The 12,170-nt window shown below is 39.2% G+C and overlaps 1 protein-coding gene across 3 annotated transcripts in view; it reads left to right on the top strand.

Annotated features, from left to right (window-relative positions):
* Positions 1–12,170, top strand: part of GK (glycerol kinase) — a 69,806-nt gene that overhangs the window by 15,148 nt on the left and 42,488 nt on the right. For all 3 annotated transcript variants that reach the window (XM_080910468.1, XM_080910469.1, XM_080910467.1), the window contains exons 4-5: positions 1,968–2,045; positions 10,612–10,688. In XM_080910468.1, the coding sequence (XP_080766594.1) occupies positions 1,968–2,045; positions 10,612–10,688 (155 nt within the window). The remainder of the gene's footprint in view (positions 1–1,967; positions 2,046–10,611; positions 10,689–12,170) is intronic.

Genomic DNA, 12,170 nt, shown 5'->3' with positions numbered 1-12,170 from the left:
GCCCCCAGGCCCTACATAGTGGAAGGTGAGACCTGATTTCTGCAAGTTGTTCTTTGACTTTCACATACAAGAATCCCCCCACAAAAATGTATGTAAGTAAATGCAATTTAAAAGAAAAAGAGGACTTTAGGGTAAAGTAGGAGGTCGGAACACTGGGAAAGCTCAGCGGCATTGTGTGAGGCCCGTGTACAGTAATAACAATTTCTGTGGCTGAAAAAGAAATCCTGAAAAGCAATTTCTGGACTTTGATTGTCTACAAGGAAGGCAGTTTAGTTTCACTTGGCACGAAGGAATAGAATTGAGATTCTGGAGAAAGAGGGAATGGTCAGGGAGGAATCCTAGACTAAGAATCAGATAGAAATAGCTCTAGATTAAAGTTTCAATGAGTCAGAGGAGCCAATAAAAAACAGCAGGATGACAGACTTGTGATTTGGATTGTGACTAAAAAGAGCAGCCAGCTGATTTACAGGGACATTAACAAGAAGGAAATGGACGCTTAGCTGTGAATTCACATTGTGAAGTTTTCATTTTGAAACGAATCACTTTCATAATGGTCCACTGTAGCCGCCCTTGCTCGGCTCCTGCTGTTGTGCTCTCTGAGGTCCCAGGGAGTCCTGTTGTCCTGCTCAGTTCAGTCTTATTGTCTGCAACTGTCACTCTGTTCTGTACTCAGTGGTGATGAGAACAGGAGTGACGTTTTCCCAGACATCTGCTTTAATGTACAGTGACTTATTGTACTTAGGTGGGGATTTTAGTCTCCTCTCTTTAGATGAAATAAAATTGTAAGACGACAAAGCAAGGGCACTGAAGATTGGAATTTAAACACCAGCCATTTGGCTTTGGTGAGCCTAAGTGCTTCTGAATTTTTCCTTAAGACTTCTCTCTTTCTTTTCCTCCCTTCCTATTTCCTTCCTTCCTTCCTTCCTTCCTTCCTTCCTTCCTTCCTTCCTTCCTTCCTCCCTTCCTTCCTCCCTCCCTCCCTCCCTCCCTTCTTCCTTCCTTCCTTCCTTCCTTCCTTCCTTCCTTCCTTCCTTCCTTCTTTCTTTCTTTCTTTCTTTCTTTCTTTCTTTCTTTCTTTCTTTCTTTCTTTCAGACATGGTCTGGCAATGTGTTGTATGTTGTGGGGGGTGGGGTTTTGTGTGTGTCATGGCATGTGTATACAGGTCAGAGGACAGCTTTGTAGAGTGTTTGCAGTTTTCTTTTCCTCTGAGTGGATTCCAAGTATCAAACTCCAAAGTCATCAGCCCCATGTGGCAAGTGCCTTCATTTGTTGAATCATCATCTTAACAGCCACCTTTTTGTTTTGTTTTTAGAGAAAATACTTAAGCTCTGTATATGGCTTCAACTGACCTTGAGTCCTGGTCCCCTTCCTCACTCACCTCCCAAATACTAGAATTACAGGCATGCGTTCTTACTATCATGCCTGGCTGTTTATTTTTTTAAAATGCAGATATACATACATACATACATACATACATACACACACATACATACATATACATTGGAAGGGAAATTTCACATAATAAGAATTAAACAATGAATTTATTGCCACTCAGAACAGAGCAACTAAATGCTAATTGTAAGGCTGTGAAGTTACTACATCCCCCGAGACAATCGGATCGTCATGGTGTGCTTGTAGTGAAGTTAAAAATTTTATATTGCATGTTAACTTCGTCCAGGGGCAGTTGAGGAAAATAAACCAGATACCACCAAAAATATTTCAAATGGAAGTCTGTGTGTTGTAGCATATGCATTTTACTCAGCATGCTGTAGGCAGAGGTAGTGGGATGCTGGGGTCTCTTAATTTAAGGCCAGTCTGTCTACTACATGGGAAGCTCTAGGCTACATATAGTGAGTGCCTATTTCAGAAAATTACAAGTTTAAAAAAATGTTTAGTTGTTTCTTTTATTCTGAATTAATAGTCTACATGATTTCCTCCCTTCTTTCTGCTTGCTTTCTTGTTAAAGCCATTGGTGTCAGCAACCAGAGAGAAACCACAGTAGTCTGGGACAAGCTAACTGGAGAGCCACTCTACAATGCCGTGGGTGAGTCATTCATGCAGAGAGGCCCCGCAGGGTCTTGCTTCAACTGCACGGGTATCCGCATTAATATATCTGACTGAAAAACCATATGTTCATGTTTTCAATCTGATAAGATGGCCAGCAGACTTCTCTTAAAAGATGAGTTGTATACTTAAAATTTTCAGATCATATTATTCATATATTGAATTTCCTCTCATGCTTGCTCTTTCTGCTGATTCTTGGTATTACTATAAGTGGGTGGATATTACCAGGATGGTTTCTTGACTCCCCACTGTATTTTTGACATCTTTCTATCTCCTACTCTGAAAAATAAAAATTGTAAGTGCTCAAAATTATCTATAAACTATTTGTACATCTACTTCTTATCTAAAAATTTTGAACTTGATTTATCATCAGACTTTTAGCTGCCTCTGTTACAGTTCTAACTACTCCATTTGGACTAACATCCTTAGCACACGGCAGTTGCAGAGCACTACGTGGTACTTCCTGAAAGGAAAACTGTCCTACATTCATAATCCTCCAAGATTTCTGTGACAAGTAGCAAATCTTTCTGGCTAGGGTAGCACAGGCCTGTAGATCCAGTGCCGAGGAAGGATGATTACCTCAAGTTAGGAGCCAACCTGGCTTTCCTTGCATGTTCTAGATCACTGAGTGCTGTAAAGCAAAACTGTTTCCAAGAGAGAGAGAGAGAGAGAGAGAGAGAGAGAGAGAGAGAGAGAGAGAGAGAGAGAGAGAGAGAGAGAGAGAGAGAGAGAAGAAAAGATAAAATAATAAATAATTATCATAATAAGTTACAAACAATTAAGTTCAAAGAGAAAGAAGGAGCGCTAGGCCGCCCCTGGAAGCGCGGGTAGGCATGTGGGACTGGGCTGCACAAGCCGAGGGTCTGAGAGGCCTGCACTGTGCTGGTGAGAGCTACCGACTCTGCAGCACCAAGAACTGTGCTGTCGAGTTCACTGTCTTCCAGGAGCATGGCTGTGAACTGTGGCCGAGCCTTCTGTAATGGCTATCTTAGCTTTAGCACTCTGATATCCTGGGCTGGCAACACACAACAGAAAGTCTGTAAGCAGTCCCACACCATCCTGACCAGAGGGTCTTCTGACACTGCCTCCAAGTGGTTACCACCTCAGAACTATAAGAAGCATGTGGCAGCCCTTGGAAGCCAAGAAAAAGCCCAGCACTTCCCAGAGCCAAGGCCTGATCCACAAAGACCAAGTCATGGCTGAGCCACTAGCCTGGCTTCGTCAGGAAAACAAGCCCAAGTCAGTACCCGCACAAGCAGAGATAGAGGCACAGCTAGCCTCATTGAAGGATGAGGTCTAGGGCCCCATTCCTTCCATACTAGAGATGGAGGATTGGCTTACAGCATTGCAGGGCAGAGTCCTGCCTCCTCACACCATGAGAATGACATACCAGGCACCAGATACCAGGACCCAGGCCCAGCAGAAGTGGTCTGCTAACACAGTTGACACATATATGGCAGCCAACCAGAGAGTCATGCAGCAGGTCACTGAAGAAGCTGTCCTGGATGCGGCTTTAACATCCCTGAAGAACCAGCTCCCGGATCTCAGGCCCAACCCTGCAAGGCAGAGACTGAGGCAGAAGAAGAACTCTCCTGGTGCTGTATCTGCGATGAGGATGCGCTGTGCTGGCTGTGATGGAGACCTCTACTATGCCCGGAGCTTCCAGGAGAGCCATGACAACTTTGATTTTAAGGAACATCAGATTTCTTCCGACCACCCCTGACCACCTAGCCAAGAACACTGAGGATAACATAATGATCTGAGGTAGCAGTGCCACAGGCAACCATCAGGCCAGGAAGACACCCGAGCTAAGTCTTAGGCCATCCAGGGGGATAGCAGACTCTGCTCTACTGTTGGTAAACATACTCCTTTGTGAGCCTCACAGTCCCTGAACTCCTGACCTTCCCTTCCTCTGTCTCCCAAGGGCTTAGTTTACTGCTACACACCACCATACTTGCCTTTAAATTTCTTTAAAAGCAGATTTGAAAGTTTCAAATTACTATAGATGATCTCACCATAGAAATGAATGTACAATTAAACCTAAAACCTTAGCTAGATGCCTTTGTGTGTTTCATGTTCTGTGGTGATCCTTATGTATAGCTCACAACAAACCAAGGATGCCTGTCACCATTCTGTCCGGGATGTTGAGTAGGAATTTGGGAGCTAGAAGAAGAAATGGGAAGAGAACTAGAGAGTAGACAATTGGACAAAGAACATGCTTGGTTTAGACTCTTCTAACTTCATCCAGAAAAAAAAAACATGGAACTATCATCCATACTTGTGGGTTTCTGTTGAGGGTTTCACTGTGGTATTAAATATTTGGCAGCTTTATTCAAAAGGAAGATCAGACAGGATTAGTGGGAACAGAATTAGATTTGCCCCATGGCTTTGTGGTCAAGCTTCTGTGGCTTGTTTGAATTATGATGCAGTGTTTGACATCTGAATTTTTTCTCTTAGTTCAGGCTCCTAGAGCCAAAACACCATAGAGTCAGTAGCTTATTCAATAGAGATGTGTTTGTTATAGTTGTAGAGGCTAAAAGTTCAAGACTGAAATCAAGGTGCCAGTTGATTTGGTCTGTCTTGTGTTTTCATATGGTGGAGAGCACAGTGTAAGAAAGTGATGGTTTTCCAGTGTTTTTATAAGTGTACAAATCCCATTTTTAAGACTTGCTGGTGCTGAGTGAATCATTTCCCAAAGGTTTCTCATCCTGATTCTTTCAAATTCAGGGTTAGGAATTCACTATGAAAATTTTCTATGACATGTTCACAGTCTAAACAGTCATGATGAGATAGATACCTTTGATCTAAGCACTTGGGGCATGGAGGCAGGAAGATCAGGAGTTCAAGTTCACTCTCAACTATACAGTGACTCTGAGGGCAGCCTGGGATACATGAGACAAAACAAATCAGTTCATAGTATTCCTTCCTTTTCCTCTTTCCCTTGTAAAGCTCTGTCATTCTAGCCTGTTCTTGTCATTTTCCTATTTTCTTGACTGAATTATAGAACAACCGATGGGAAGTATTTATTGTGAACAGGCAAACAAGAACTATTTGTGTTTGTCTTTAAACATTTCCCGAGATGGCTCATTGAGTGCTGGCTGTCAAGCCTGATCACCTGAGCTTGAGTCCTGGGATGGACATGTAGAAGGAGAGAGTGACAAACTGCAAGTGTCACATGACCTCCACACACATGCTAGGGCAATGTACACAGTCACATGTATATGTATACACATACTGAATGAATAAATGTAATAAATGATGAAAACAATCCCTTCCATGTGGCTTTCTTTTTGAGTATATGTTTGTGATAAGCACCAAGTATGATTACCCCTAGAATACTAACATGGAAAATAAGATACAAGAGTCTTAGGATTCAGTGGTGGCATAGGTTAATTGAACAAATTGAATCCTGACAAAGGCTTTGCTGACTTGCAGTAAGGCTGTGTATATACTGGTATCTTTTCCAGTTGGAAACAGATGTAAAAGCTGAGTGGGTCCCATAGGTACATATGGCCCACCTTTAGATGTACCATATATGTGTAAAATTAGTGTGTTAATTCTGAGATCAACAAGGTAGAGTCTAGTGTAATATCTAAGGAGGAGCATCACTTTGCTTTACTGCTTCCTAAACACTAAAGTCTGTCATTGGCATTTTGGCTTTTAGATATTAACAGCTAAAGTTGCTTTCAGATCCTACATGTATATGCACATGCATTTGTACACACACACACACACACACACACACACACACACACAGAGAGAGAGAGAGAGAGAGAGAGAGAGAGAGAGAGAGAGAGAGACAGACAGACAGAGAGACAGACAGAGAGAGAGAGAGAGAGAGAGAGAGAGAGAGAGAGACAGACAGAGAGACAGACAGACAGAGAGAGAGAGAGAGAGAGAGAGAGAGAGAGAGAAGAGAGAGAGAGAGAGAGAGAGAGGTTTTAATTTTCCTGCCTTTCTTCTCATTAAGAGCCTAACTATTGACATTTACAATTCTTATATTATTGAAAGGAAAGAAGACAGTAGCATTTTGCAAAACTCTGGTGGTCTTTGCTTATGGTGTGTTGGATAACATGGAGCCTCCTCTTTGTCTTACTACACTATAAACTGCTCAGGACAAATTATCTCTGAAGAGATTTATGATGTTCTTTATGTTTAGCCAACCAGACTTAGATGGTCCCTAGGGCTTTTTTCTATTTTGTTTCTTATATGTGTGTGGTTCCTGTTGTGATGAGTAGGTAAAATTGTACAGATTTGTGTGATTTATTATTTAGTATCCTCTAAAGATGATGATTTCTCCTGTACTGTGTATATCACTTAATTACCTGGCTCACGAAGACAGAGGCAACTAAATTTCTCTTCATTTGTAAAACTCTTTTATCTGGACAAACTAAATGTACTACACATGCATTAGGTGTGACTATTCATACCTTCCAAACTACTTTTCTAAGCTATTCATTGGATCATCCGGACCATTGAAATTTTCATTTTCTTATTCTAAATAAATGTTATTAATACCTTCTAGAAGGGGTCTATATAGTATTTTGCACACCCTAGAATTATTTCCCTCCTATGTATAAGCTTGGAGGCTAGCAGTTAGCTATGTCCTAAGAAATTGTTGTTCCTGTCTGTGGAAATGATTTTACTTCCAGCTGCCCAATGAGGAAAGTACTTTCTTGGGATTGTGCTTTCCCAAAATAGCTCTTTCATGTCCTATGGCATATGACCATGGCAGGAACTTAGATGTTCTTTGGGAGCATTTCTTTTTTACATTCCCTGAAGATGTGCTCCTGTAATATATAATGCATGATTTCAGTTCAGTGGTTCCTTGAATTATGATTGCATATATGTTGCCATGTAGGGAAATCTTTCTGAATGAGCAACACATACTTACATGCTACTACCAAATGTACTAGTGAATGAGACATTCAGACTGGACTTCTTTGTTCCCCTTCTACTCTATGTCTCTTCCATTTCTTTTTCTACATTCGTGTGTAGAACACCATTCATTCTAATGAACTTGCCCAAGTATCTGCCATCTCAAAGCAAGCGTACATCAACCTTGAACCTGGCTATCTCTAGCATGAATTGCCATTATTTCTCCTAATGCTCCAGCTGCTCCAGTTTCTCCTGGCTGTTCAGTTCCAGTTGCCGTTGTCCCCTCTGGCTCTTCAGTTCCAGCTGCTGGTGCTTCCTCAGGTATTGGTGCTCTGGCTATTGCTCACTCACTCTCCAGCCTTCCAACTCAGACATGTTGGGGAAATTGACTGCTGCCATCAGATCTGGATCTTTCACTTCTTCCGATCTCAGAAATTACCTCCAGCTTCGGGATCTTCTCTTTGGCTTTTTGGTCTCTTATTATGCAAATCTAATTCTGTCATCTTAGCTTCTGTAATGAGTTTTCTAATTGTTTTTTTTCTTAATTCAATTAATTTTGAACATTTGTGAATTGTTTTGGTAGTGTATCAACCACTGACATTTTTTTCCTTTGCAATTTGTACTAATTCATTCTGTGTACTCTAATTGCCATGGACTTGCTGATTGCACAAAGTAAATATCACGACAACCTCCGTAAGTTCTGGAACAGTTGAAGGAAAGGACTTTGGATGCCATCCACTAAAGCATCCTTATCTTATATTTAGGGAATCCAGGTCAAGAAGGGTTAAAAATACATAAGTCACAAAGCTTGATGGTAGCAAAGCCAAACTTAGAACGTTGGTTTCATGATTTTACATTCAGTGTTTTGGTTCTTTGTGGAGAGAATTTACTTCTGTGGATGGATACCACTATCAAATTTAACTACAAGTCTGGTTAACTTGTATTTGTTAAAGAGCAATAGAATCATAGGACCACTGAGACTCCTAGTGCTACCTTATGGACAGTGTTTGGTTTAGTTTTGAATTAAGTAATTGGAACACATTGCTGCTCTAAAGAACATGCCCTATAAAAGACACACTCATTGCTATTTGTTGGATAACTTGGAATACTCACAGAAAAGTACATAGGCTCAACCCTGGCCTAGGTTTGAATCAGAATCCTGAAAGGTAGGTTATTGTTAGATAAATTTAAAGTTTTCAAGGTGATTTCTTTATGCTTCCTAAAAAAGAACTATGGCTGTGGAGTTCTAATAGTAGTTTCTGAAAAGAATGATACTTGTTTAAAGACAAATTTGTGTGCCCTATTCATGGATCACCTGTCCCAGAATTGTGGAGTATGGGGCCCAGCTTTCAGCATCCTGATAAGTGTTGCATCCAGTAAGTTGTGAGTCAGTAGGGACTGCTGGAGTAGTGTCAGTGGAAGAGCACTTGTATGGCATTTGTATCACTCCCTGTTCACCTCTACCCACCCTTCAATGAGAGGGCAGGGCCGTAGGGAGGAAAGGGAGGAGAGAAAGAGGGAGAACACTAGGTATAGGAGGCTTACATGATCAAAAATGAGGCTAGAAAGCCAAGTCAGTGGGTTTCCAATCTATTTGTTTAGCATTTTCTTTATGAAATGTATTTTATGTCATAATTCAGCAAACACATATAACTAAAACAAATGTTTCCTAAATCCACCTTAATCCTACCAAGTATGATTAATTCTAATATTTTCTATCCTGTTTAAGTTTTTGAAGTAGAAATTAAAATTCACTATATTGAGTTTTAAACTCATAGTTCATTGTGGTTCAAAGCACTGAAAATTAAGATGTGCTCATTTATCATACATACTCCAGATTTAAAACTTCTCTTTGAATTCTTCCGTTTCCCCCCAATTATTCCCATTAATCCAGTAACATTTGCTAAGCTTGCTTGTCTGGGAGAAAAGTCTATTTTTGACACCACCACATAATGCTATTCCTTATAAAAAGTAGCTGTAGTTGACTCTTGTTCCTTCGGTGTGGGAGGTGTCGCCACCTCTGATATTGCTAGGGGTTTGTGTTTTGACATTGTGATAGAAAACTCCAATTAAGTCAAGTGAGGACAAAAGTGATTTATTTTACTAATGGTTCTAGTTACTCACTGGTAGCTTAGTTTAGGTTTCGATTCATTGTGAATACAGATGAGATGGCGCCTGACATGACAGAATGACATGTCTTTTCTCATGAGAACAGCAAGTTCAAATGCACTGTGCCAAATGAAGCTGAGATAAATGGCAGTTGTAGACTGAACATAAATCTCAGTTGAGTCATTTGGCGAAGGATCTCTTGTGTGATAATTTAGGGTTTTTACCCCACCCTGGAATGTGGGGTAGGGTGAATTCTCAGATCAACCACATGGCCGAGGATTATGGAAATCTAAATCCCCAAAGAGAATTGGAGATGATGCTTCTGGTGGAAAGAGGAGTAGGTGCTGGGTACCATATGTAGCTTTTACCAATAGGCCAATGTGTTTGCGTGAAGTTTACCGTCCTATTGTCTTGGTTGTCATATGGGTCATTTGCTTGCTACTTTTTCTGCCTGTGAAAATCAGTATTGCATCTGGAAGTTTCCAGTTAAAATCTCACGGGAATCAGTCCTATCAAAATGAAGCATACAGCTATTTAAATAATTAGAAGGAATCTGTTGGAACTTACTACAGGAAAGAACTGATTTTAAAGCATGTGAATACAATAGCACAGTTAAATGAGTCAAACTAGGTATCTGTCAGCATTTAAAAAATGTAGTGTGCAAGCTTGCATTATCTCCCCCAGAATCCTTTAAATAGACTGTGGGCCTTGAATTTTCTCAGGAGGCATCTGAGCATAGTATTTAAAAATAGCAGGTTACCACTACAAGATTAAAAGCTATAGAAGTTAAATACAATAGACCCTGTCTTATAAAAAAAAAAGAAAGCAAATCTGGTTGTTTGTTATGTAAACTATTATACAGTTTTTAGTGCTCTCTATTTCCCAAGTTTCTACCACAAATCAAAATGAGATATTTTCTCCTTGGGGATCAGAAAGCAACTAACAGAAATTTAATAATGAAAATGGTGGTTCATAAGAGTTTTCTCCATGTAATCCAGCAAAGAAATGAATTGTTATTAAAGAAAATCTTTTAATGATTTCACATCTTGTATCCTTTGAAAGATTTTAATGTAAATAAACATCCCATACATGAGACTGAATTCTTTATTACTTCAGTAATAGGATCAGCTTCTCCCCTTACTCTTTGTCACAGTCTTCTCCCAAGATTTTTAATTATACATTCTAGCCTGAGCTGAGTGTCTTACACTGTCAACTAGTCGGCTCTGGTTTCAAGCCTTCTGAACATTCATATGTGTTTGGAAAATCCCTACTCCAAAAATTCTGCCATAATTTTTATTTTTCCTATCAAAATAAAAGCCCCAAGGTTTGTATTGTTCTTAAACTTTTGATCTGTAATTTTGCATAAAAGCTTTCAACTCTTCTTTGTAAATATATTTTTGTCTAACATTATGTCCATTTATTTCTAATCTTCTAATTTCTGTCCTTTAAATTTAATTGCGTATGGAAACTAATCAGTCTCATATCTGTGACAGTGATTTCACTAGGTTCTTATTTTTATGAAGTTCTTCATCTGTATATTATTATGTTTTGATCTATAGTGTGGCTTGACCTAAGAACCCAGTCTACTGTTGAGAACCTTAGTAAAAGAATTCCAGGAAATAACAACTTTGTCAAGGTAAGAGCTCTTTTCAGAAGTACACTGTAAGAATGTTTGTTTAAAAAATATTCACAGATTTCATGAGACAGACTATCTTGGTCCATAGCAATGTGATTATTTTATATACCTTATAGAATATTTCCTTCATATATCTGGGGACAATTTGGTTCTTAACCTTTCTGTCTTTTTTGTTCTGTGAGGTAACTGGAGTAATAATACCCCAAGAGAATAGATTGGTAGAAATTATATTCATCCTAATAGCTTAAATCATACTCCCTAAGGGTATTTCTTTAAGTTACTCATAGTTTAAGAATCTGTCAGCATAGTTTCTTATTGAAAGTTCTGGGTGATTTTTAGGCTTTTAGGAATTCAGGGAGAAAAAAAAAATAGGCAGTCTTCTAGACATTCACTAAAGACCTTAAAAAACAAAAACAAAAAACAACTTTCTTCACACGAAGAAGAATAAAATATCTAAGTTTAAATTCTCATATAGATTCTTTCTCTTTGGGTAAATGAAATTAATTTCTTAGCAAGCTCAAGTTATTCTAGAACAGCAAGAGAAGTTTTTATTTTTCTTTCTGGTGCTTTGTTTTATTTTGTTTTTGGTGAGGTGTGTTCCCTTTTTTATTTGCCAGTGGGACACATTGGTTCTTAGATATGAAATGAATGTTCAAACACCATTAAGTATTACAGGCTAGCAAATGATCCCATATCTGTACCCGTCCTTGCCTAAGTTGTTTCCATCTTGTCCCACCCTGCAAACCCTTCCATTCCTCCATCTGCTTCAAGGGTTGCATAGTTTTTGCTGCATCACCACTGCAGGCAACTATTACACTCTCTACCTGCATCATTTTAAGACTCAGTGTCATTAGCTTTAAAGATCTTCTTGAGGACATCCTTTGGAATGTCCCTTTGTGGGATGACCCTGACAAGTCAAATAATATACCCGGATGTTCACAAGACTGTGATACGTTATTTTCTTCCATTATTTGTGAGCATTGATTCTTTCTGGCCCCAAACCCAAATTCTCAAGAAACATCAATAAGCATACATGAGTTTCATCCACCCCTGTTTACCCATTCATTGTATTTGCTGACTTTAGCCAGTTGCTTTCTAATGAATGACAATTCCACATTGCTTTAATCTGGCATGTCACTGAGCTCTGGCACACTCATTTCCCATTAAGTTTGCATTACTCTATTATTTGAGTATTTATGTATTTGCACATAATTTAGTATGTTATTAAACTATGTATTTGAGAATGATTTTCTTATTATTAATTATGACTATTAAATATCACAGTCTACCAAAAATGAAAACTAAAGTGTAGAATTTTGGTTTTTTGGTTTAAGATCTACAGATGAACAGTTTATTGTACAATGGCATTATATTGTCACTATCTAGTTAGAAGATGATGTATTGCTTAGTTTTCTCTTTACCTTGCTTACGTGGATGCTCTTTGAACTGCCAACATAATCACTCTGATCTTTGTCCATGAGC

The sequence above is a fragment of the Micromys minutus genome, assembly GCF_963924665.1.
Source record: "Micromys minutus genome assembly, chromosome: X".
Taxonomy (NCBI): domain Eukaryota; kingdom Metazoa; phylum Chordata; class Mammalia; order Rodentia; family Muridae; genus Micromys; species Micromys minutus.
This window is presented reverse-complemented; position numbering and strand designations above follow the sequence as displayed.